Source organism: Betta splendens, chromosome 9 (assembly GCF_900634795.4).
Source record: "Betta splendens chromosome 9, fBetSpl5.4, whole genome shotgun sequence".
Classification (NCBI taxonomy): Eukaryota; Metazoa; Chordata; class Actinopteri; order Anabantiformes; family Osphronemidae; genus Betta; species Betta splendens.
Genome location: NC_040889.2, coordinates 24,097,070 through 24,124,149, shown reverse-complemented (window position 1 = coordinate 24,124,149; position 27,080 = coordinate 24,097,070). Strand labels below are relative to the sequence as shown.

Here is a 27,080-nt window from a genome sequence, read left to right as displayed (position 1 = left end):
TAACTCTAGTAAAAAGTAGATGTAGGTAATGAAACAACTTTCTTTTCTTAAAACGCGCATTTATTGTCAATGAGGACATAAAAAAAATGATTTGTCCAAACAACACTTAAATTATATTAATAGTTATACTATCAAAGTTCAAGTGGCAGAAAAAAATGGACTTTGCAATAGATGAGAATACAAGTGTGCATTACACAGCTGATATCAACAAATGTGAACAGAATTCAACGGTCATGAATACATCATTGTCAAACACCTTTCTTTCTCTGAATATCCTTTACACATACATCTTTAATGTATATGTAATAATATATTAAAAGCATGAATGTCAACAAAACAATAAATAAACTGTTACTATGCAATGTCTCTCTTACAGCTGGATTATCTTTAAATTTGTAACAATAAAAAAATCTCAAAATATTAATGTTTTATATTAAGGTTATTATAACACATTCTTAGAGCAAATCAAGTTCGCCAGTCAACAGTCTGGAATGAGAGTGACAACTGCTGAACTGCTTTTTTTAGCAGTACAGGAAGGGAAAAAGGAAACTTAGACTCCTGTGCAATCCCTGCCAGCTTTACACCACCAATCTTACAACCTCTAACCTTTCCTTTACCTGCTTTGGCCTGCATCGTTTGGCATGGGATGAGGCTGCCTGTAGACAGTGATCGAAAGTATCTTCTCTTGATGTTAACCTTGTGTCTACCCTATATTCCTTCTATAACAATGCACCCCACCCAATGGGTTCTGTTTTTATTTAGGCTTGACACACATACTGAATACTGAACTTTGATCTGTGCCTGAGGGCAACTTCAACACAGGAGCAAATTGGTTCACTGTAAAATACTAAGAATTTCCTTGGCATTCTCAGTGTTCCATCCCTGGCCCTGTAAAGGGCCCTCACAAGCAAGCACATATTTGTTGAGGATCTGGGTACCAATGTCCCGAAACTGAAGGCGATCTTCTTTGCGATCCATACTCTCAGCACTGCAGTCCTCATACTTGACTGCCCAGAAACACATTTCCCCAATATACATCATTGTCAGCAGGTGTGTGTCTGAAAAGATGCCTGGCCAAAATATAAACAGAAAGTGACTATAATGAAATGCAAAGCAGTGGAACTGTTTGTCATTGACAGATATCAGGTGAAGTATTAACCTTCAGATAGGAAGCTTGCCGTAGCAGTGTCATGGAACACAACTCCATCGTTGAGTTTCACAGAGTTTCTCACCTGCAGCATCCTCATCAGATAACGGACACCTTCCTGAATACACTGAATTAAAATACCAGAGTTAGTTTGGCATTAGGTTTAATATTGGCACCACTTTTCTATATCATTACCTATACATGCATATCTACAGCCCCTTCTTCAGTGTAAAAGAAAAAAACAACTCATACAACTTTTGGCAACTCATTAATCACTTTCAAGAAAACCTGCCAAATATTTACTAGTTTTGCTTTCTCAAGAACTCTCGAGAAAGCAAAACCAAGTCCACATTTCTGTTCATAAAGAAACGGTTATATTGTGAGTTACCTTAAGGAATGTGTCCTTGTTTTTCTTGATCCACTGTTTCCGCTGATGAAGGGTGTGACAATACATGTACAGCAGAGCGCCACGTCTCCAATAGAGACATTCTAACAGCTCTAGGCCCAACACAGACTGCACCTATTATAAACAAAGATACAAAGTCACATGATTGAGTTTTTACGTGACACCAAATATTGAAAGTATTGTGTTCACCACCACAGTAAATTTGGAACATCATAGTTGGACAGTTGTGGCCCGTTACGCCAAGATTATTCAAGCAGATAGAAAGCCTGGAGGTGCTTTCAAGTGCTACATTTCATAGCTTTTCACTAGAAGACAACATAATGCAAGCTTAGGAGGCCATCATCTGGTTAATGCAAAAACACTCTTGGGGTGCATCACTGTCGAGGTCTACAACAACAAGTTAGTCTCATAAATGAAAATACAAATGCTCTAAAACACAGAGATTACTCTTAAGTCTTAACAAAAAAGCCATGAAAAACAAAAAAACCTTTTCAGCTCTAAAATAATATTCTTTGCACTAATGAAACCTGAAATTAACATGTACCAGAATGACAGAAGGCATAAATATGAGGAACAAAGAAGCAGCTCATTATCCCAAGTGTACCTCAATACCTCTTAAACACCACATTTGAGAGAAAAATGGCAAGGTTATTGCATGAACCTGAAAGGCTGCTTACAATTTCAGTACTTTACTGAAACACTGACTGCAAACTGTGTGCGAGACACATAAATACCTCTTGTGCAGGTGCGAGCCTCCCTGCCAGAACCTCTGGCTCAGTCAAGTCTTGCAGCAGCTGCTGGATTTTAAATGGGGAAGAGTCTTCAGGGAACTCTTGATCCACCAATTTATTCTCTTCATAAAATGTAATGTCTAGAATCACCTAAAGTATGAAAAAAAACAAATACATTCCAACACTGAGCATTCAAAACTTTCATTTTGATGATTAGAGCAAATTAGGAGTTGAAATGATAACAATGATATTTAAATCAAATAAAAAGTTAAGTTCAGCTTACTAAACCTTCTTATTGTGTGTTTAGATCACCTTTATCACACTAGTTAACAAATATCAATTAAACACTGACACCAGCAAACATTTGAATTAGATATTCAAGTGACCCCCAAAGGCTTCAAATAATTAAGTTATTTTACAGTTTAAGCAGACATTTTCACATTAATAAATTAAAACAACTTTCACAAAAAGTATATAAAATGGAAAAAAAAAGTTTTTACAAAAGCAAACCATGATCAAGGATAGTTTGTCACATCTGGAATCAATAAACCTGTCACATACTCTCCCAATCTGCTTCTCGTATAATTATCTTTGTGTCTAAATTTGCACATGTCTTAGAAGAATGGCGTTATCTATGAAAAGTATTCAACTACTACTCTTGAAAATAATTATTAATATTTGCAGCGGTAGACGTTTCGTGAAGACAGATGTGATAAAGTACCTGTGTGTAATCCTGAAGCAGTTTGGAGAGATTGCTACTTTCCCCTCCTTGTCTGTAGTAGCTTTTCAACTTGTCTAGTATGGCAGACGCATTCTGTAAATAGTCATCATCTACGGAGAAAACACATGTCACCAGAAATACAAAATACTCTCAGGCGTTAAACATTTCAGAGAACACACGATGCTTCGGTAAACAAACTGACAGTACTGAATGCAGTAAACTCAAAAGGAAAGATAACTAAGCGACAACACCCAACAATTATTACAAGTACTGCACATAAAATATTTGGCAACGCAGCCTTGATGCAAATCTAAAATTTGTTTTAGTTTGCACCGGCGCTACTCAAAGCGTTTTCGCCTGTGCATATTAGCTAGCTAACGTTAGCCGGTAACTCTGACACTTGTGCTTAAATCAAGTCACCAGTCAGTGAATAAATGTTACTAGAAAGTAATAAAGGTAACATTTCTAGTGCTGTTAGCTTTAAGTTTAGCCCATTTTTCACTTGTCAACATGCAACGTTTCATCAAACAACAGCTGTTGTTATGGTTGGAAGCTATACCAGAAACGTTAGCTAGATTGCTAGCTATTGGCTAATAAACAGAAGAAGAATGTTAGCCACGAAGACAAAGTGAAAATAACAGGAACTGGCTAAATGAGTAACAACATCTACTCGATACCTTGTTTCTCCGTTCTGAGACTAGAACACTTGACGTCTAACTCAAATATTCTTCTTTCCAAGTCAAAGCCTTGTCGCCTGTAGTCGTCGGCCATGACTAAAACTATTGGTCACGTGATTCAGGGATTACTCACGTGCTCTGTTTCCAGGCAGCGGTGAATCCGTGTGCGCGCGCGCGCCCTATCTGGAAACAAACTGTCACATTATCGATGGGTCAGACGCGAAAGCACAAACATAAACATTATTATTATTATAAACATTGTGCTCGTAATGATACAATTGTAAAACATAATGCTAACGATAAATTGCCCACGATGTGCCGTTTCTTGCAGCATAATGGCGGCGAGGTAGTTAAATTTAAATGAACTCGGCCGAGCCTCCATGTTTATCCGCGTGCTAGCCCCGCCCCCCGCGTCATCAGCCAATGTCACCGTGGCGCCGACGCCTCCGTCTCAGCTAGCAGCGTCCGTAGCCTGCATCATCTGTCGCCCTCCAGCTGGAGCTTTCACTCTGCTCCGCGGCTCATCTCTAGCTCAGCGTGAAGCACCGAAACATGGCGGCCCTCATAGCTTTGTGCACCGCGGAGAATCTGCTCGCCAGACACCTCTCACGTCCACGCAGAAGCAAATTTTACGTCGCCAAGCTGCAACTGAGTAAGGTCGGTGTTCAACGTGGACCGAAATTTGTAAAAATGCTATGTTTAACCAAGGTCGCTGCTAGTAGCTCGGCTGATAATAAAAGGTCTGATAATAACGCTGTCTATTTCTTTTTGTCGTCCAACAATTGATCATAAAGTACAATAATTTCCAAATTTTATTATTATTGTTTATTTCAGTTTGTCGTTAACTTTGTATCTTTTACTCGTGCACTGAATTGGCGGGGATTTCTTATATTGTTATATTTGTTAACCAAATTTGCTTGTAAAGCGCGCTGTTAATGTGTCAACGGCGCTCAGTAATAAATGTATATAAGTAAGAATAAGCTGCAGCTCGACATAATTATTTTTTTGCATCCTGTGTCAATGTATGCCATGCCTGTAGGAGAAGGCATCAGGTGTCCAAGTGCTGGCACAACCCAGCACTACCTGCATACTTTACAATATTTCCATTTGTTGGAACACAGGCTTGTGTCTATAAATATCACACAGCATGATTTGAGACGTCATTGTGATATATGATATACTAGGAAAAGTTCTGTGTGTTTAGCATGTTTAGTTGACCCCAATGTGCCACTTCTATTGTTCAAGGATTTGCCATTTTGCTTACAGTTCCTTTTCCTCCTCCTGCTGAATAAACTGCCTTTAAACTGTTTAAATGTATTAGATGCCTTTGCTCATTTGCTCATTCATATTTCTACCCAGCAACACTTTGCATTCTAAAGCTTCCAAAGCTTCCCCTGCAGTGAGTTACTGTTGCTGGTCTTTTTAGAGAAATGAATTAAGAGTTTTTGTACAGTCTGACACATGCTTTGCTTTTTGCAGACCAGCAGCTGTTGCTTTTCTACCTCCAGCGAGAGAAATTCTAAATTCTACTCCGATGCTACAGAGGCAGTAAAAGATATCCCTCACGGAGCTACAATTCTGGTGGGAGGTAAGACGCCATTGATGCTTCTAGGATGGCTACATACACACACCAGTCTGTGATGGCTTTGGCACAGTTTATTGTTTTTACTGAATGCTAGTTTTGTTAACGTATAAGAGGTGAATATTCAACAGTCTGTGTGAAATGGCCACTTAATAGCTGAGAGAGCTTGAACGCAGTTTGACTTGTTCCTCGATTAACATCCGCACACAGAGCATACACAGCTCTTATTTAAGTTCAGACTTCCTTTCACTGCCCTGTGTGTGTGCATGTGAGTGCGCTTGTCTGTGTGCATGTCTGTGTGCAGAAGGGAAATCAGACAAAGAGCGATAATATTGGGGAAAGAAACAAGCTCAATCCCAGTATCTGTGTTAGTGGACTTTGGTTTTCTTGTGTAGTTTGTATAGATTAGTGAGATCATCTGTTTTCCTTCTGTACAAATCTTCAATTTACATATTCTACTAGGTCAAAGTTTTCCCCTAAATAATGACAGTTCTGGAATGTTATCATAATGATTCATTGGTTACTTTAATATTTGTGACTACTGTTTGTTGTTTTAATTTTTTCACAGGTTTTGGATTGTGTGGAATCCCAGAGAATCTTATAAACAGTTTGCTGAAGACTGGCGTTAAAGGCCTGACTGCAGTCAGCAACAATGCAGGGTATGTGTGTGTGGATACATGTTAATCGTGTTCATTAAACCTTTTCATAAAAGTCAGCATTATTACAAGAACTTAATTTTTTCTTTCTATTTGTGCGGCACACACTTTGATTCTATAAGTCATTCAAAACCAACTGAACTGCATTCTCGTGTGTAACCGTGAAAGTCCTGCTGGAAAACTGAGAGCAGGGGATTCAGTGAATGAAAGGCAACCATGCAAGTGGCTGCAAGTCTGGCAAAGTTGAGAGGATCCTTTATCTGTGTTTGGATTCTTCATTGAGTCAAGTCTGGGACCTTATCCTGTTACTGACGAGTTCTTAACTCCTGTTGAAGACGTATTATTGGCCTTATTGATGTATGTTCAAACAGGCAGTGTTGACGTGGAGTTTAGGAGTTAGCTTTTGATGAGTTATCGCAGTAAGGGGCCCAGTTAAAAGGTGCGTTTCAGTAGTCAGGTGATATTTTATTTGATGTGTGTCTTCGCTGGAAGCCGGTTAGTTGCTAAAAATACTTTCAGAGTTTTCTGTGCAGGCACATGGCAGTCAGGTGCTGCTGACCTAAATGCCCTTTATTATGTATTCTGTCTTTCATTTCATACTTTGAGTCATAGCATATTAAACTAGAGACAAAGTAATTACTGTTACAAAATGAATATATTTGACCAATTCAAATGATCGCTACCAGCGGAAACATAGTTTATAGCTTTCACTTTGATTCAAAAATCTAATTATTTGATCATATTAACCTTTTGCAGAGCTTTATCAGCCTCTTTGCAAGGATGTGTAAGTGTATGAATACCTTTTTTTTTTCTACCAAGGTTGACCCTAAACATCTGTTTCTGCACCACATGTGTGTAATAGTACGTTCAAACTGGCATAGACTTTCAGTCTGTGCCTCTGTTTGATTACATTGTCTGTGTTAGTCGTTGCTCTGACCACACTGACCTATGCAGTGTTAGTTTGAACTTCTCAGAAGTTCACTGGACTTTAGGCATTGGTTTGTGAAGCATTGCCTAAAATGTTTGCTCAAACCACGTTGTCCAACTGAACAATCTTTGCTCCTTCAGATGTCAAAATACATTTTTGAGAGGGTTCTAACTACTTGCAAGTGGTTACAATGACGACAAGTTATGTAACACTTAATTTTAGAATGGAATTTCCCAAAGCAGAAAACTCCTCTGCTCGCTTCTTCTTGAATGGATTGCTGCTGTTTTACTTGGTAGACGATGATAGATTCAGATAGACTCCAGAGGAGATTATTGAGCTATGCCTGAGTTATCATCCCATGCATCTTTATGTTTATACTATGATAAGCGACTTAAGAAATGATGCATAGTCAGATTCTGGATAAAAGCAGTGACTTGTGTTTTAAAGATCACTGTTTAAACCTACTTGATGAGAAACCTTTTAAAAATTCTCTTTTAAGAACTAACACGTGTGAATATGAGAAACAGGCTTATCGCAGTCATCTGTATCTGGTATTGTGACTGCGTGCGGTTAAGATATCTTGTCAGCTGACCTGAGGTTAGACAACAAAGCAGTATTTCCTAACCATCCTCCTCTTAGGATACACAGATGAGGAAGAGCTCTGTTTTTTTTGGCTAGCAAAGTTCAGCTTTCCTCCTGGCTCTTATCTATAGCAGCAAATTGTTGGTTGTAACCAAATATTGTTGCACAGTGGAACACAAAGCCCTGTTTAAGAGATTTATGTGTTGTAGAAGGTTTTCTGAAGCCTGCCATCTTCAGTTAATGGCTGACTCAACACACAGTAGTCCTCACCTAGACTCACTGTATACTGAAAGCGTTTTACAACCCTAGTAACAGAATAACTTACACAGACATGTTCATTTGTCGCTGGAAGTTTGAAAGCAGTGGTCGGCTCTGCCTCTAAAAACAGGTTTTTCTTGCTTGATCATTCCTCTCATGACATCTTGTGGTTCTTGCTTTTCGATATATTTTTTTTTTAGTTCTTCTCTTCAGCGCACCCACTTTTCAAAGAGAGAGACTTCACTTCACCTGTATTGGGCCACACGAGTTTCACTGCAGATGTGGCTAGTTTGCTGTTAAATCGTGCTTTGCTCATCTTTAAAATCAACCAAATGAGCTCTCTCTAGTTTGTCCCAGTAACAATGTTGAATGATGTCTCTAGGGATTTATGGTAATTTGAGCCGTGCTTGATGCTGTAAAGCGTGCACTGACAAAGAGCTGAGCCTGCAAAGCACATTATAGGTGTTAATCTTGGGAAGGTTGGTGATGAATGTCTAAACTATGGATAACTAATTAGAAACGTCTATGGTGTTTGAAATGTTTTTTCAGTGTAATAAATAATCTAAAAATCATTAATACTGCATGTATGTTTTCGTCAGAGTGGATAACTTTGGCCTGGGTCTGCTGCTCAGGACTAAGCAGATCAAAAGGATGATCTCCTCGTATGTTGGAGAGAATGCAGAGTTCGAGCGACAGTACTTGGCAGGAGAGCTGGAGGTGGAGCTAACACCACAGGTTGGTCAGAAAACAGAAAATGTTTAGATGCTACACAAATTCACGCACAATTCATCAAAGGTAGCAAATAAGATAATTGGTTGCAATAACACTGTTATTAACGAGGGGGAAATTTGTTTGTTACAGCAGCACAGTGGCAGGTAAGACAATAAGGCAGTGGGATTGATATGTAACCAAGGAAAACAAGTTGATATTGAGGACCTATGAAGTATAGACAGTGCAAAAGTTGATTCCAGCTCCTCAACCCTCAGCAAATTTGCATAATTTGCCTTTCTGTTGTTAACAAATCATTTTCTGATGCACTCACCATTTAATCTTTCACCTTTCCCCTTTTAGGGTACCCTTGCAGAGAGGGTCAGGGCTGGGGGTGCTGGGATTCCAGCTTTCTTTACAGCCACTGGTTATGGCACCCTGATCCAAGAGGGCGGCTCTCCCATCAAGTATAACAAAGATGGCAGTATTGCCATCGCTAGTGAGGAGAGAGAGGTGAGACGAATGGCCTCACTTACTGAATGATTTTTTTTTCTTGCTATGGCTGCACATATTTTCCCAGATTCCTTGCCATTATTAAACATTGATGTGATACAGTAAAGGTGAGTTCATGGCGAGACCGCAACGCAAAACCATGTGAACATGTTGACATGTTAATCTGTCGATTTGTAGCAGACATAAGGTCACTGTTTTGAAGCAGATGTAATGTTAGGGACTATACAGATCCGGATTCAGGTTTTTTTGGGCAACTCTGAAAATGCTTTTAAACAGGATACACGTCCTGGTTTCTGGTCAATATCTCACGCTTTCAACAGGTGAAAGAATTCAATGGCAGGCATTACATCATGGAAAAGGCCATCACTGGAGACTTTGCCCTGATCAAAGCATGGAAAGCCGACAAGGCTGGAAATATAGTTTTCAGGTAAGTGATAAAATGTATCCCAGATGTTATTTGGGTGAGAGGTGAGCAGCCCATGACAGGGTCCCACAGAGAGAGAGAAACACACTAACACTCACCCACACCCAGGGGCAATTAGGAGTCTGTGATTAACCTGACCCCTGTCTCACATAATGCATTTCTTATATATGTAATTCTCACACACCCTAGTTTGACTTGAATTCCTCCTCTATTTCACTTGTCAGAACCACCTTGGTTGTGTTTATGCAACAGTCAGCATGTTGCCGGATGTGAGAAAGCAGGAAACTAGTTTCTCCACAAGAGGGCAGTGTTCTCCAGGAAACAACTGCCTGAAGTCCATACGAAATATCTGATGTCTGAAATATCTTCCTGATGGGTTTTGAGTTAACTTGCCACGTTTGCTTGATTTTAATATTTATTTTTCTTTCTCTCTGCCAGGAAAACAGCCAGAAACTTCAATCAGCCCATGTGCAAAGCTGCCAAAACCACCATAGTGGAGGTATGACAGTACAGTCACGCGCTTCTTCATACATATGTATCACCATTCCTTTCATGCATACTATAGACTTTAATTTACTGTGGGTTTAGATGCTTTAGCCTCCACGGTACTTGTAAAAAGATACTAAACAAAAGATGACAGTTAATGACCTCAAAGGATAGTGCGAAAGAAGAAGAGGATATAGCACATATTATACATATATTCTTATACATTTGAGGCCACATAATAGGCACAAATGATCAACTTCAATGGGCAATAGTTTACATTTCTCTGAATTAACTTCTAGATCTCCAATAAACTGTTAATCGAAGCCAAGTTCTACTATCTTAAGGTCTGTCTAAGGCTGGAACTGGGCCGGCCACGTCCTGTCATTTCTGGGCTGCTTGTGTCATACGTCCTTTCATTGTATCTGTCTGGTTACCAACCTGTCTGGCGTTTGACAGTCTGGAAATGTGATCGCTCATCTCTCTCTCTCGTGTGTGCGCGCACATCCTCGTCTCACTCTGCACCTCTCCAACACACAAATGGCTTCACACCTCCCATATAGACATCGTTTGATTCAGAGAACAGCAGGGAGAGAAATGGCGCGTGTGCGACCACCATAAAACACAGGCGCTCTCTGGAAATAAATTGGTAGCAAAGGTTCTCTCATAAATCTGAGTTGCACAAAGCACATTTTCAATTATTCTGCGCTGACTGGACGCGAGATTTAGTCTGCTTCTGATTAGAAATGTCTGAGACCAAATGAGGAGAGTAAATTTTCTCAGTCCAGAGCTGTTTTGGAGACTTGAGGATCGATTCATCTGTAAATTTGGTTTATAGCATTGGGAACAGAAATTAATGACTTTGAAGGAAATTGTATTCTGCCCGTAAAGAACCACTAAATTCATCTATTTAGCCCCATTCCTGTGCGGCAACAACAACCATCACGCCAGTGATGGATATCAGTGAATTACAGAGAATCATTGTCATGGTATGAAAGAAGTCACCCAGTTTTCTTCTGCGAGGATAATGAGACAGTTCTCTGACAGCAGTGCCGCCACTGAGAAATGCGCCTGTGCAACATCTACAGAAGCAGCAGTATAGACGGCAGTGACATGAATTATAATGCAGCGCTTTCTAGAGAGCTGCATTAGCAGATGCAACCATAATTGGTTGGATTTAATACTTGACTGTCTGCTTCAGCACTTGAGCGCCCAGAGTCATCTTCTCAGTCTTCTTAGAAAGCTTTGTTTAAAGTGTTAGAGGGCGACGCTGTATTTGCTTTATCAGTAAGGGGTTTGCAGCGTTTTCTCATATGCATGTTGAAAATGGTTCTAGCAGCGTTTCTAGTGACGTCAAAAAAAAAAGAAGGAACGTCATGATTCTTTTAAAGGCAAGATTTAAAACCCCAACATCTGAAGCTTTCAGGACACACCTCACTTTCAAAAATAATTAATTTATCAAACAAGGACACAGGAAGTGTAGCCTAAATGTTTCATGAATGGCCTATTTATGACCATAATCACATAAATGTACCCGTTCTGCCGCCTGATAAAATTGTTATTTTTACAGGAGGAAAGCTCTGATTTAGGTCTTAACTTTCCAGTTTAAATTTAACGAGATGTTGCCTTTCGTCGCTAAAGCCAGACGATGTCAAACTGTCACTTTCAGCCTGGCCTCTAATCTTTCTGCATTCCCCCTCTTTTCCGTGTCATGTTCTGTTAACAAATGGTCCTTTCAAACCGTTGTCATCTGCATCAGCTAAATGCTTCCATCCAGTGGGACACTCATTGCATTGCTCATTGTGCGGCAGTTTGGCAAATTGTAGCAAACTGGATTTGTGGATGTCAGTAGGTTTCTGCAAATAAAATAAACAAAATAATTAACCAGCATGGCTTCCAATATCCACTAAAAAAGATTATTATCAAATAAATGTCTGTTAAGACTAATGCGACATTGATATTGTGTATTAGAACTGTACTTGGTATCTTTCGCTTTAGTGGTTTGTCAGGTTCTATCTGGTGTCTATTTAATGGCAGGTAACATATGTACACTATCTGTGACAAGTATACTTATTGGCGACAATAAAGTGATAGCCCCGTATTGTAGCACCCATTAAGAACCTTTTATCGCTGATACTGAGGCAATTACTGTCTGCAGAAAATAAATTTGTCTTGTGGATTTAGTGCATGTTCAGTCATAAATCTGGCTGATAAGCTGTGGGTATTGACTCTTCTGTCTGACCGTGCTGGTTATAGTAGAGAAGCAACCGATGGACATGGTCGGGGGATTTTACAGCCTTTTATTTAACTTTCAGCTCATGTTGGACAATGAGCTGTGTCTCTGCTTGACCAGATTTCAGTCTCTATAGCTAACACGCAGCCACACATGCTCAGGCTGTTCCAGGCTTCAGCAATTAATTGTTATCAAAGGGCACAAAATGTCATTGCGATGGCAGAAAAAAATGGATAGAATAAAATTGACGCATGTCTCAGTTTCAGTGAAAGGGCAGTGACAACTACGAGGCTAATTTTAAAGTTATATCTTATATATTTATTCAGTTAAAGGTCCTTCTTAGTTTTTACTGAACTCACTCATACACTTGAGTGTAGTAATGTTAATGTTAATATCCAAAAATCCTACTGTCAACGTGGAAAATGCAGGTTTCCATTAGCCCCTTGAATAAAATAAACCAGCACTGTCCTTCTTAAGACTGACATGACTCCTCTGCAGGCTAAGATTCACATTATATTTTAACTGTCAGTCATCAAAGTGCCTCTTAGAATTTGAATTTTGTGCGGCTCCTTTACCTCGGGCTCAGTGAATATGTGTTGTAATTAATTAAATCCCTAAAGGGATGATAGAGGTGTATGAATGTAACCTGCTGACTCCACTTGTGTAAGACATTAATGGCAATTCTGGGAAGGAAATTTAAATTATGTCCCAGTGGCCTATCAATAATCTAAATGTGCCCAGCTGTCTCAGTCGCATGCAGGAACCGCGTTCACCATATTCATGAAAAACCGATTAACATTCTGTTGTAGTTATTATACATTCCATCACATTAAGTCCTTCCTATAAAATATGTCACTTTTAACCGATAGAATTCAGACAAAAGTCATGGCTGCTGCTTCATTTTCTCAGATGATTGAAGTCAGTGTCCCAGTTCTGAAACATACATCCAAACCGTTCTGGATTTAAGCTACAAGAGACAGGAAGGGTGTCAGAAATCGAGATAACACAAAAGCACTTTGAAAATTACCAGATCATCACCAGCTCCTGCCATGGTTGCTAGGCAACCCAACCCTGCTATTCAATTGTTGAACGATCCCCCGTATCCAGCTGGTCCAGTTATTCCCTTATCACAGGTACAGTGAAAGGCCCCAGTGCTTTGTGGGACACAATCCGCCGGGGACTGAATAAACACAGGGGGTTTTGCTGTTGTTCAGTCATCAGTCACAGTAAATGACTCAACCGTATTCTGTTACTGTGGCAATGGAGTATAATGGTGTGGGTGTTGGTGTGCAGCCACAACCAAGCAGTCATGCATGATTTGAATAAATGTGTTTGTGTTTTGTTCCTTTCACCATGCTAAAGGTCTGATTGGATATAAACGACCTACATCCTTAAGGGTTTCAACACCAGCCTTCCACTCTGCGTATGTGTGTGTTCAAACCAAGGTAGCTGTTGGAGCCTAAACAACGTGAATTTGTGCTTTAGACTGTGTAACAAAATGAAAAAAAACATACTTATAAAGAAGCACAAATAAAAGAAAATCCTCAATAATTTAGAACACAAACAGTTTTTACATGTTGATGTGCCTTAAATGTGTAGTATTTTGCTGCAGTTATTTATTACAGCCAACTAAACACTTATTATGCCTTGCTCTTGACTTGTGCCTTCGCCTCCATTACTGTGTTGACAGATAATTATAAATCCACTCATTTTCCCCGTCAGTTGCTGCCTAGAGAGGTTTGTGAATTACTGTAGCGTCTGTGTGTGGGGATGTTTTGGGTACAGATGTGTGTCCTGTTCAATCCGCTCTCCAGTCCTTCTCTGTGGACCTTTACCACAGGATTCAGAGGGCTTCATGGCTTTGACTACAAATGAATGACAACACATTTCTGCAACAAGGCAGTGCCTTTATGACACACTAAAGCACGGGGTGGCAGCAGTAAAGACAACATTTTCCTCAGTAGTGTGACTTTTTTAACTGCGTTGCTGAAACCTCTCTGGAGCTAATGGTGGTAATTGCAGGGCTGGCTAGACTACAACTGCAGCAAATTGCTGTAATATCAATGGGCAGATGGTTTAAAAAAAACAACTTTTTCCCCCCAACGTTCTGCACGTTCTCAGCGTCTACAGGAGGAAAATGCATCACGTCGCCGCTCATAGCATTCAAACTAACACGTCCATTTAGCCGAGAGTGTCTCTGAATGTAGCGTGACGGCACGTCAATAGAGGAACTGGCAGCCTTGATAGTGATGGAGGACAATAGCGTGGATTCATAGTGGCCTTGAACGAACACACCCCACAGAGACGTGACAGTTAGGATTGTGAGATCTTCCCTTGCCTTTTAACAGCTTTTTTCAAAGAACACCTTTTTATTATTTGCTGTCAGCTGTTATTGGGACTTCACAGCAGCAACAGGAGTAGAGATAAAAGTTCCCACAACGTTTCAATGTGTGTAAATCTGTGAAACTAAACTAACTACACAGTCTTGTTTGTTTTTGTACTAATCCATAAATCTGTTTTCTTCATAAATGTAAAATTGATTTTGGTCTCAGATTAAAGTAGTCATCTTCATGCAGTCTGGGTTTGCAGCTGCTTTGGTGAAGCCTTTCCTGCATGAGATCACATTAGAACGTAGGGTCTTACCTTGAGCCAAACAAAAATGCTGATTATTTTATCACTAGTGTTTCTGGCAGATTTTCAGGAATATTCAACAATATCTTCTCCGGAGCGCTTTTTGCTTTAATGCAGTATAATCTCAACTGCATTGCATATGAACTCACTTGCTGGCATTGACTTGTCTTAGTCTTAGACAGGTTGGCATTAGAATTAAATTCAAGGGCCATGTTGACTTTGGCTTTTACAGGAGTGATGCTAAAGGTGGCGAGAGACTCCAGGGCTGAGCTTTAGTAATCTGCTGTAGGTCACTGTAGAGGTGTTTGAACAGTGAGGCAGAAAGTGGGAGTGAGAGAATGTAAATAAAGTGCGCTTATGCGAGCCAGGGAAGGGACTATGAATCTGCCGTGTGTGTGTGTGTGAGCGTATATGTGAGTTTGCGGTTTGGAGAATTGTGCGAATCCGAAGCACATCCCAAGAGGCTCGTGTTGATTGAAATGTAAATATTACCTTTTGAGCTGGGACTAGGTGCCCATTGGAAATGCTTTGCTGTGCACTGTGAACCATTTAAAGGTGTATTTTTAGCTCCTGTAACGTTGTCAGGCTTTGCATTGGCTGGCTGTCTCCCATTTTCTGGTGACCATAAAGGCTGTCATAGGCAGGGCAGCTTCCACTGAGAGGAAACAGATTGCTCATGTTGTCAGTATCGCGGGTTGGAGGATAAAGCCAGAGCTGAGCCCCGAAAGTGGCAACAGAGCATGGCCAAGTGCCCACACATACACACACACACACACTGGGAGGAAGATGGAGAGGCTATAAATACACAGGCTAACGAGAATGCGGTGTCGCTGTCATCCTCCTGCTCTGTCGCCTGCAGCCACACCGTCGCTTTCTCCTGACTGCCGCATTTCAGTATGCACAAAAAACAAACAAAACGGAGACGCAATGCATTTTAGGCTCATTTCTCTCCACAATTAGACAATTATTTTAATTAAATATTGATCCAGTAAATTATTAATGGTATTAATTTGCTTTAAAATTAAAAAGCTGAAATTGATGAATCCACTATTGTGTATTTTGTGTGTAATTAGTGTAATGATATTCCCCAACTTTTACTGTAGCAATGGAAATGATGGATCCACAATAAATTAGTCTTGATAGGAGTTTGACATAGCAAAAAGGCAAAGGCATGTTGTGTTTTTTTTTTTTTTTTTTTAAAGAGACAAACAAATTACAGTTTTCATTAAATTTGACACAGGTATAATGATCGTCACAGGACAAATGTTAGTGTTTTGAATTCAAATCCAAATTTCCCTCTGGCAACACACCTCATTAATTCCACAGTTATGTTCGCTGCGAAAACTATGAAATTATCAGCGCTCCTTATTTGCTCCATCCGTTGCCTTTATAAACGAGAATCTACCGAACATCAGCATTAATGGAACGACCCCGTGCATAAACCTACAGTATGTGCAGCTCATCGTTTACCATCACGTCGGTCTTATTCAGCAATTAGCAAAGTTTGACAAAGCTCATCGAGCTAAAAAAGGCACAATCACTCAGGAAGAACACACTTGTTCCGTCCCCGGAGGACACTTTGATTGGCTCCGTCTTCATGCCAGCCCGCTTCATGCCAGCTCCCATTGAAGTGAAAACCCTTCTACTGATCGCGATATCCATGTGAGCATTGCCTGCACACCTGCTCATTTGTGTCTTACTGTGTTTTTTTTTTTTTTGTTTTTGTTTTTTTACAATTTTATTTTAATGCCGTTTCCAACCGTGTGTGTGAACTACATCTGAGCGCCGGTACCGGTGGAATACATCACCTAGATGAAAGCAGCAGAGGCTTTTTATGTACACGGCACATGTAAATTGTATGAGCTTGTTATTGTGCTGCGACTTAGCTTTGGATGGCTAATTGAAAACTGAGCTGAATACATGACACGTTTGCATGTGTATGAGGGAGCAACAACTGGACGTGGAGAAAACCCTTCACCGAGGTGCGAGTTCTCTTTCGTGGATGACGGTTTTTTGAGTGGCGCTCTGTTTGATATCTGTCGACTGAGGAGATGAAATCTGGAATTGGTGGCGTTAATGGAATTACTCAAGTTCTGAAGTTCACGCCACCGAGCCCCGTCCCCGTTTCACTGACGGTGGCTTTGCCTGATGAGGACGTCCGTGGAAATCATCGTCCTCACAAAAGACGTATTAGGCCCCTTGAGGAAGGATGTGGGCGGGTGTGTGGGACGGCCGTATCGGCTCTCTCACGCTACCAGCCTCATCCTGCATGGCCTCGTTTTCGCTGTGGAGCATCAGAGTCTAAAATCACTCTGCCGTCCTTAGTGCACCCAGCTCACCGCAGACCAAAGCCTGCATATCCAACACGACGCCGAGATGGGAGCCTCTTAGCCACTGACTCTTCTTAGTAGGCGCTGAGTGCTGTGGGAGGAAGCAGAGATAAGGAGAGATTCAATTCAATTTGTTCTGAACATCTGCTTGGCCCCTCATGTAAATGGAATAAGTAGGTTACACTCAGAAAAGTAGAAGGGAGGGTGAGAGTTAATGTTGTGCTTGTTACACTAAAGTCCTCCTTTGGACCGCGTGCATGGCGGCGATGACGCCGGAGCTCAGCTGCTGTTTTCTCGTGTGATTTCTCTCGATCCTTCTCCTGAAGAACCCTCGCGAGGCAAGGAGATGAAGACTTTGCCCCACCTCCGTCTTGGTATCTCCTGTTTGATGAAGGAAATTCACTCCTGTCTGCTTATTATTTTCCCATCCCAGCTTTGTTTGGGCGTCGGCGAGTGTGTTTGTTGTGAGATTTCTATCCCAGTCATGTTGACCCAGCGCTGCTTAAATCAATAGCTATTTTCATTTGTGTCTTGTTAGTCAGACGGGAATAACCTCTTACGCTCACTCTTCTTCTGCCGCTAACAATTTGTACATAAAAGGTGCTGCACTTCTGTCTCCGGGTGTGTATTGTTTGGCAGAAATGAGACACATACTGTACCATTTTCTATTATGCTGCCAGATTAAATGTGAGCGTAGATGGAATCAGACATAAGGCAAAGAGAGGAGGAGTAGAGAGAGAGACATTAGAGATGTAACAGCTCCACACAGATGTTCAAAGCAGAGCTGAACGGTCAACTTTGAAAAATGTTTATGGATTATGGAATAACTCTAAAACTAAAAGCATCCTGCTAGACATCAGTGGTATAAAATAGTTTCCACTTCCTTTGACACTTTGCTCTGACCAAAGCTATCACCTACATTCACCTCTGCCTGCCACGGCCTGTCATCCTGGGATCAAGCTACACACCCTTGACTCTGTGAGGTGATCCTCTCCTGTTTGGAGTCAGCCAGGCTGGCTCCGGGTGCGCAGGCAGCTTCCAATGGCCTCGGAGGGGTTGCTAAAAAAATAATTGCAACACCTTCGCCCAGAAATATTTACCCTTTCCTCCTTGTGAAAGTCACTAGCAGCTTTTTCAGACCTGTGAGTTTCTGTCAGGACAACGAATGTCTGCTTGTGCTGCACGTCAGCGTTGCTCACCGTGGTATTAAATATTCAGTAAATGCCAGTCCTGTGGTTTGCCTTTAAAAGAACATTTTATCAAGTCCATTTTTTTAAACAGGAAGGACATGTTAAAAATAGCATCAAGGTAACTCCTTGATTACAGTGCAGGAACAATTTGCTGGTTATCTTCTGTTAAAGTAATTTCACCACTTTATTACTTATCTGAAGTATCTGTTATCTGAAGACATTTTACACGTGAAGCCTGAACTTGTTACTGTGCTTTTTAGGTGGAGGAGGTGGTGGATGTTGGGACCTTTGCTGAGGAGGACATCCACCTACCCAGCATCTACGTCCATAGGGTCGTCAAAGGAGCCAGCTATGAGAAGAGGATTGAGGTACGAAGCTGAGCTTAATTATGGGTGAAGAGCTGATAATGTCATGGCTTGTTTTCTCCAAATGTTTGGTTGATAGAGGACATCACTTATATGAAAACACGAACCATTTGGGTTCTAGCTAAACAGTTGAATGGTGCAGTCAGTCCATCATATACATTTATTACTGCATCTTTCTAGAAACGCACTGTGAAGAAGAGCCAGGAGGAGAAGCCCAAACCAAAGAAGGACTCCGATATTGTTCGGGAAAGAATCATTCGCCGGGCGGCTCTGGAGTTTGAAGACGGGATGTATGGTATCCTTGGAAAGGAATAGAAACACAGAGCCAGTAACTGAATGAATAACAATTTGCTGTAGGTGCTTCATTAGTTACTAAGAGTAAAATCACCCCAGATGCAGTAGCAAGAGAATGCACCTTGATTTCCTTTCTCCTCGAGACGCATTGGATAATAACCGGCTCTTAATCCGTGTTTCATATTATTGAGCCCTACCTCATGAGTGGCGGCTGACAGGTGTTTGCTTGTTCTCACTTACATAACAACTGTCTGTGAGTTGGCCCAAGAAGAGGCTGTGAGGTATGTGGTAGTTTCTAGTTTGGTAGCAATCAACATTCTACTGCATTGATTTGCCTCTGATGCTACTTTCACACCTCCTGATGGAATAGTCTTTAACCAAAAGCCATGCAGCCAACCTCGGTATTGGCATCCCCATGTTGGCCAGCAATTTCATAAAGCCAGACATCACGGTGCACCTCCAAAGTGAAAATGGGATTTTGGGACTGGTAAGACACATAAGAGTGTTTTCTTTGCTTTCAGGTTTTGCATCTCGACTAAACAAATTAACGAGCTGCTTATTTTCTGTCCTTTTGTGTAGACGTCTGTTTGAGGCAGCTTTTAAATGAACACAAGGCCATTAATTTAGGCAGCGCCTTTCCTAGCGGGCGCCTTTCTCCGACATGTAGCGGGTTTGTTACGCAACAGATTGCAGCAGTTTGACACGTTCTCTTCCGTCTGTCTTTGTGCTGCTGCTGCTGGGGAATTACTTTCCAATCAGTTGTGTTATGAGAGCCGCTTTTTAAAGAGGAGCCCCTCTAACCCCCCCTCTCCCCCTCTCCCTTCCTCTCCTCTCCAAAAAGGAACGCTCCCTTTGTTGAGCGCGGAGAAAATCAATGTCTCATCTAATCGGGAAAAATGCGATTGTATCTGTCTCTCACTTGAAAGATCATGAACGGTCAGTGTGACTGACATGTGCGAGCGCGTGTGTGAGTGTGTCTTCTTTATCTGGGTTCCTCTGTACAGGGCCCGTACCCCTCTGAGGATGCAGTGGATGCAGACCTGATTAATGCCGGTGAGGCTTATTGTAAACATAACTTTAACCTTTGACATGTTCTTATTTATTTGTTTGCATTCACCCAATAAGTGTCTTTATTGGGGGTCTAATGCACCATATGGTTGATTGTGAGCCACTTTGCCTCAAGCTGTGTTCCTCTGAGATAAGTGTATTGTCGACAAAGATTTAGCTACAAATTAATCTAGTTTGTCAACATTTCTTTTTGGCCAGAAAATCAAACATGTCAACTCTCTGTTCCATAGGGAAGGAGACAGTCACTGTGCTCCCTGGGGCTGCATATTTTTCTAGTGATGAGTCATTTGCAATGATCCGAGGGTAAGTCAAATTAAGTTAATTACTGGCTTTACAAAGTAAATATATATATATATATATATATATATATGGCTTTACGTAGATGGCAGCTTATAAATACATGTAATACTTTCATATAATAATAATAATAATATAACTTATTATTGTATAACTTTCATACAGTAAGTCACCTCTGTGAACTTCATGATGTAGTTGAATAATATAAACAGAAATCTAATAATGACCATAGACTCAGATCAGTATTTTTTCACCTGCGCCATATTGTAAGCATTCAACAATTAGCCGACATATCACTGGTTTGTAACTCTAGATATTAACAAATGGCTCCTGTCACCAGTACAATTCGACAGGCAGCCTGGCCAATATTCCCAACAGTCTTATTGATCCGCCAGCTGTTGGCGACTGCCCACCCGCACTCCCTGCATCATTGTTTCTGTTTGTCGACCCGGTGGAAATCCAATAGGGCTCATAAATAGCGCTGTCCAGCCATTGGTGGTGACCAAACACTACCACACTGACTGTGTGTGTGTGTGTGTGTGTGTGTGTGTGCTGTTATGTGAACACTGTTAAGACTCCAGCATTGCAGAGGAAGAATAACACGACATATGGTGGATTGTGAGCCATGTTGCCTCAAATAATGGACCAGTCACTTCTCGTACTAGGATTACATTTAGACTTGTTCTTGTTCATCACAAACATTATCGCTTAGCTTTGGATGTGTCTGGCCGCACACCTGCTATATGTTTCCACATGCGATAGAGAAACTATGAGAAATTCATTTAATAAAGAGGCTTTTACTGAAGGTAGCAGTGCTTCAGTGGGGATCCTGGTTTTGGCAGCTTAAAAACATCCTAGCTGCTACAGAGGCCCGGTTGTGTACGCATCACTATGAAATTTGAACTCAAACAATGAGGTATTAGTAAACAGATCTTGCCCACAGAATTGAATGAGTGTATTCTGCCAACACAGCAAGTTTCCATGCAATACAAATGTACTGCACTGGCCTTGGCAGGTACAGTAGACAGTAAATGTGTTTAATACCAATTATTTTCCAATGGAAGTGAGAACCTGTCATTGTTTAAAACTACATATGATACATATTTGACAGTAGAATGTTTGAAATGTGTTTGAGATGGAAATGTAAGTCTGTTCAGTAAATGTCAGGCATTGCCAGTGTTTTATTTGTGTTTGGTCACAGATGGGGTAAATCAAGGTATACGGCATGTGTTTTATGACGATGGGACGAGTTCATACGTTGTCTTTGTTCCAAGGTTGACAGCTGTCTCCTTCTGTTGTGTCATTCTCTTTAGGGGTCACATCAACCTGACAATGCTGGGAGCCATGCAGGTGTCAAAATATGGAGATCTGGCTAACTGGATGATCCCTGTGAGTTTGCTTTATATTGTACACAGCTACGATGCTTTTACAGGTTCGTACTTTTTTGGCTCCATCTGCTTGGGGTCAGCACACCGTTACGGCAACGCAGGCTACTCAAATGATGCTTTGTGACACTTTTTCTCTTAACTTTCTCTCAGAAATGGTGTTTACTTTGCAGTTGTAGAAAATTTGTAACACTGCTGTCAATATTTTACCAGTGTTCTTGTGATTAACTATATATTTTTATACACAATTGTATGTTTAGACAGCAGATGGTCAGATTGTTGCAGTGATGACTGAATAGCAGTTAAATCCCATATTTATTTGACTTGAGATTAATAATGCTCATTCTTTGTAATCTGTTGCTTTCTTCAAAATTATTTATATCACAAAGTATTGCAGAGAATTAAACATTAGCGACTTTTTTTTAATATGCTTACGTCTGATGATCAGTCCATAACCCACACATATACAGTTTGTAGTCGTATATTTAATTTAATAACAATATTGATGACTAAATTCTTATTTTGTGGTTAAAATTCAGATTACAAAGATACTGAAAGGCATTGACAGACATTAATTGTAGTTTCTTGCAATACAATATTAATCTTTACATAAGTTAGAAGTCTTTGTTGATTTTATGTAGCCTCAAAAGTCTTGATTGAAGCCGTTTTAAAAGGTGGAGTCTCGGCTGTTCTCTAGTACAGGGTTGTGCTCACCCAGAGGCTGAACTCTGAGTTTTACAGTGTAACAAGTGGCTGATGGTGTTTCATCAGGTAAATTTGTCTCAAGTCCACAGTGGCCACCGTCCTCCGTGATTACTAAGGTCAAGAACCCATTAAAAGCTGATGTGGGAGGGCCCGACCACAATGCCCCCCGGCTAGCAGCTGCTTTCCTCTTGACTGAAGTGTACATACAAGGCTGCGCCTGATTGTGTAGATGCATCTCATCTAAGCAACTAAAGTGGGTCCATTCACAGTGTTAAAGGCGAGAATAACACCTATTTATGTAACACAGATGAGAAAGCTCTGTCCACCTGCACGCTGTCATAGATGGCAATCTCTGAATTTGCAGCCCTGTTTATCTTCTCTACCTGTCCAGTTGTACGTGTTTGTCCATGCTAATTGTTAATTAGCTGGTGCTTGATTAAACGGGCTATGCAAACATCAGAAGGCCTTCGGTGGAGCTGCTACGCACAAGCAGGGAGTTTATCTTGTTTAGTCATTCTAGCATTGGGCAGTTTGAACGGCATAAACAATGCAGCCACGCAGGCACACATCTCTGTCCTCACCTACACTTCAATCTTCATTATCCCCTCGTTTGAAAGGTTGGATGAAGAGAATTACATTTCCCACCTTCTGTGATAATGAAAATTATTCACTATCTAAAGATGGGTGCATAGCGTGAAATTGGAAATGTTTTACGTAGGAGTCTGGGATACAGTACTCTCAGCGTGATTATGTTGATTTTGAATGCTTTTAATATGCAAAATGCAGATGAACATTTTCCAGTTGAGGGCTTTGAAATGCTTTTACATCTCCACTCAGCCTGAAACATCTGGAAAAACAATAGCTGCAGATAAAGGGGTAATAGAATAAAGGATGGCGTTTTGAATTTGGCGTGCTCAGCTTTATCAAGCTGTTCTGAACAGAGGTGTCGTGCACCCAGCGAATGCGAGGAGCAGATGCTGGTGCTGCCTGTCATATCTGCCTCCTCCTCAAAGATTTTTAACAGCCATCCATACACTGTTTATCAAAATGCGAGCACGGTTCTCATTTTGGTTATCGATCTGAACCTCTGCTCCCTGTGCAGATCTACTTACAGTAAATGTGTTTGGGTTTTTTTTTTTCTCGTTCCTTTGAATCTGATGATAATAAACCGATAAGCAGGAACACAAGGCCTCGGCTGCCTCAAGTTGACCCCAGTCAATTCGCATATAGCAATGCTTTTTTTTTTTTTTTTCCTTCCCCAAGCCAGAATTTAGTTTGGCATGTGTAGACTTTACACAGGGAAAACGAGCACTGCCGTTTTTGTGTGTTCCAAACCCTTGGAGACTCGAGAGCTGCAATAGTTTGAGCTAGTGGCTATTAAAATGCATTTGCTGGCTCAAGTGCTCATGATGAGGCCTGATGGCAGATTTAATTACAGAAGTACTTACGAATATAGTGCCTTTTTCTTACTTTACAATTAGTTTGACACAGTTCTTATCCTGTCATCAGTTAAAATGACTTATTGGCTATTTGTAATAGCATTGGGTAAAGTTTATTCCCATACATAAGATTTATTGCGGCACATTATACTTCAACGTTACATTCAGTTACTTTGAACGCCGTGTCCATTATCTTCCTGTCAGTTCTGTCTCACCCTCTGATTTCATGTCATTAGTTGTCTGGGAAACAAAGGCTCGCATGGGTCCGTCGCTATGTTATTAAATAGAGAGCCGTTCGAATCAGACAGCGGAGATTGTCATAGAATTTGAGGGGGAGAGAAAGGAAGCCAGTTGGTAAGTGGGAACTCTTGGATTGTGAAGGGGGTCATTTTCTGTGGTGTTCCTGCCGCCGACTGGAAAGTGAACACTTGCACAACAAATGAGGAAATCGGATTCCGTTGTCGTGGCAACACAAAAAAATGCAAGCAACCCCTGAGCCTAAGAGAAAAACACTGCTAGTCAAAAGTAGGCTCCCAGTGATTTGGGTGTTTTTTTTCATGCGATGTGTAGCACCAATCTCACAGCGTGAAATAATGAGTCAACACATATGACAAAGCAGCAGGGCCTTCTCATCGTACAGTAAATGTTCTTGCTCGATCAACTGCGTCTGTTACTCTGATTTCTCGAACAGACAGAGCATTTCAGCAGCTTGCGGCTGTTCCGTGTTTGCGCTTACAGAATGTCTAGTAGGAACGATTTGGGTCTGTGGCGATGGCGGATCCCTGAGAAAACTTCTTTGTCTGAGTGGGAGGGACTGTGTCATCGTCTCTGCTCTCACATGTTGTGATCTGTGTCATGTCAGCGGAGCGTCAGCTTAAGTCCTGTGTTATCTGGGTTCCGCGCCGCTGATACGGCCTCCCGCAGCCCCCCACATTATCGTTCACTTTCAAAGCCATTAAATGAATGGATGTTCCATCGCTTGCATCTTCTCCAGCGCTTTTTACTTAGCATATGTGTGGGCCACTGTGCTTCTGCCTCCGGCAAGGATTAGTTTCAAAGATGTAGTTCAAGACAGTTAAACATGTAGAATGGATGTTTTGAGTGAAACAAAAGCATATGGGAAATAGTTAAAGGGAATTTTCTCACTACAACAGCTTTAAAATGTGCACAAAATTACCCAGAATTCTCTGTAAACATTTGGCATATTTGAAACAATTGGACCTTCTTGTTTTACAAGAATGCGTCAGTTCTTCCTAAATGGTAAATACTGTAAGAATGTGTTTGCATTTGGAAAGTTACACAATGACCACACGTTACCTCACTGAGCCTTTCTGCTGAGTAAATGTTTAGATATTTACTTGCACTTGTCCACAGCAGACGAATGGGCTCAGCAGCGGGGGACTTTAAAAATCAATGGGGCATCAGTCAGACCAACAAGGTTAATATCGTCAAGGCAGCGTTAATTAAGCGGCTAAATTAGCCTGCTCTTGTTGGCGACTTGTGAAGAGGATTTTTTTTTTTCGTGGGTATTGTTCTGATATTATATTTGTTCCATTCCACTGCCTTGCTGCAGGTTCTGCTGGTCGGGGGCCAGATACTATGGCAACCTTTTATATTCAGCTCTCTCCACGAAATTATTGATTTGGCACAATAGTACAATAGTGTTCTCTGAACCTGGATGCCTCCCATGATAAGAGTCAAATGATTAGAAAGGTCCAATCTTTGACTGCCACAGTTCGAGGTGAGCACATTTACTGGAGCTTAGCAACCAAGCCTAGCCAGACAAAACAGGTGCAACAGACGACAGACAGCCAACCAAATGTTAAGCCTCGGGTGGATTGAGTAAGTACAGTACGAAGTCAAATTTTCAGCTTATGATTTCATAAATTAGTTCTTCATCACAAGCGCACAGGTCACGAGAAGCCCAAGTTTTCTTGCAAGAAAAGAAGCTCAGATCACAACCAGCTCAGATAAACAATTGCAAAGCTGCAAATCAGAGACGAACAAACGGCAGTGGTCTGGGCTATAAATACATTTACATTTACCTATGCGCACACACACACACACACACACACACACACACACACACACACACACACACACACACACACACACAACGGGAAGCATCAAGCACTGTCTTTCGTGAACACAGCAAACAATGCCTTCTTTCAGACATGTGAATTTTAAGTAGTTTGTTTCACTTGAGATTTAATCCCACATATAACCATGCATGAATTACAGACACGCAGCATTATATTATTTAACCTAAAGCATCTGTATAGTGCAGATGCTTTGTGTGACTTCACCTTTAAGTGGCGGTGAGGATGCAAATCACTGCATATTTGGTCACACTACAGATTAGCATCCAGTAAATGTGAATTTATTAAATATGCTCTTGGTTAATTAATAATATAAAGTGTGAAACATGTGTGCATAATGTATATTTAACCTAACAGCAGGTTTAGTCAATCACCAACTGCATCTTCACTTTCCATAAACGCAGAACAAATTATAGTGAGAGGGGCAACACATTTCCAGCACAGCAGAAACATGAGGTTTCAGTAATTGATCATAGCTAGACAGGTAAATTAAAGCAGGTGTGTTCTCAGAAACAGCCTCCTCTTTGGTGAGCAGCAGCACATTCGCTGGGATGCGGTCAGCAGGTGTCTGGTTCTCAGCTGCGAATGTAGAGCTGCTACCATCAGCCCAACAGCCCCCCGCCCCCTCCCAGACCCTCAGCGAGTGCATTAACATTGATCATTTCGAAAAAGAACATGCTCTTTCTTTTGGGACTATCATACTAGGTGTCAGAGTTTTGAGAACGATGATGAAGCGATGTCTTTGATAGTGTCTTTGAATGACTGGTCATGTTGCAGATCAAACAGGCACTGTTGTAATACTCAATTTTAATAGATTAAAAAGATAATGGAGTACATGAAATGGAATCAGCCTACCTCTTCCCCACCTCCACTCTCTCTCCCTCTATCCTCTCCACCCAGCTGGCCTCCTCGGGGGCAGACAGTATCCTTATGAAGCTCCACCCTTGGCATATATATCCTCTGGTTATTGAGCACAAAGCAGGGCAGACTCTTCGCATGATTGATGAGCAAATGGGATTTTAATTCAGTTACTCAGGCGTCACCCTGTAGCCATATCTGCATGTCAGCCTCTCATTTTTGGAAACCTTCTTTATTGGGAACAATGAAGGACTCGAAAACAATTTTTCACCCGACTGGCAGATTTGTTGCCCTGATGATCTCTGAGTTTCTTTTTTTAAGTAGTTTCCATGGTTTCTTTAGATAAATATCTGAAGAAAATATGTTATAC

The 27,080-nt window shown here is 41.0% G+C and overlaps 2 protein-coding genes across 2 annotated transcripts in view; one reads left to right on the top strand and one right to left on the bottom strand.

Moving 5' to 3' along the window:
• Positions 1-38: 38 nt before the first annotated feature.
• Positions 39-3,853, bottom strand: rimoc1 (rab7a interacting mon1-ccz1 complex subunit 1). Its single transcript, XM_029160740.2, has 6 exons — positions 3,683-3,853; positions 3,006-3,115; positions 2,288-2,434; positions 1,536-1,667; positions 1,160-1,274; positions 39-1,070 (listed from the first exon to the last, which is right to left on the bottom strand). Exons 1-6 carry the CDS (start codon positions 3,774-3,776, stop codon positions 835-837), a joined length of 834 nt encoding a protein of 277 aa, XP_029016573.1. The 5' UTR covers positions 3,777-3,853; the 3' UTR covers positions 39-834.
• Positions 3,854-4,108: 255 nt separating this feature from the next.
• Positions 4,109-27,080, top strand: part of oxct1a (3-oxoacid CoA transferase 1a) — a 29,663-nt gene continuing 6,691 nt past the window's right edge. The window contains exons 1-13 of the mRNA XM_029160737.3: positions 4,109-4,339; positions 5,162-5,270; positions 5,833-5,923; positions 8,288-8,423; positions 8,760-8,909; positions 9,230-9,336; positions 9,772-9,832; positions 18,461-18,568; positions 18,746-18,860; positions 19,252-19,346; positions 19,864-19,912; positions 20,158-20,230; positions 21,538-21,613. Coding sequence (XP_029016570.1) covers positions 4,235-4,339; positions 5,162-5,270; positions 5,833-5,923; positions 8,288-8,423; positions 8,760-8,909; positions 9,230-9,336; positions 9,772-9,832; positions 18,461-18,568; positions 18,746-18,860; positions 19,252-19,346; positions 19,864-19,912; positions 20,158-20,230; positions 21,538-21,613 — 1,275 coding nt within the window. The 5' untranslated portion in view covers positions 4,109-4,234. The remainder of the gene's footprint in view (positions 4,340-5,161; positions 5,271-5,832; positions 5,924-8,287; positions 8,424-8,759; positions 8,910-9,229; positions 9,337-9,771; positions 9,833-18,460; positions 18,569-18,745; positions 18,861-19,251; positions 19,347-19,863; positions 19,913-20,157; positions 20,231-21,537; positions 21,614-27,080) is intronic.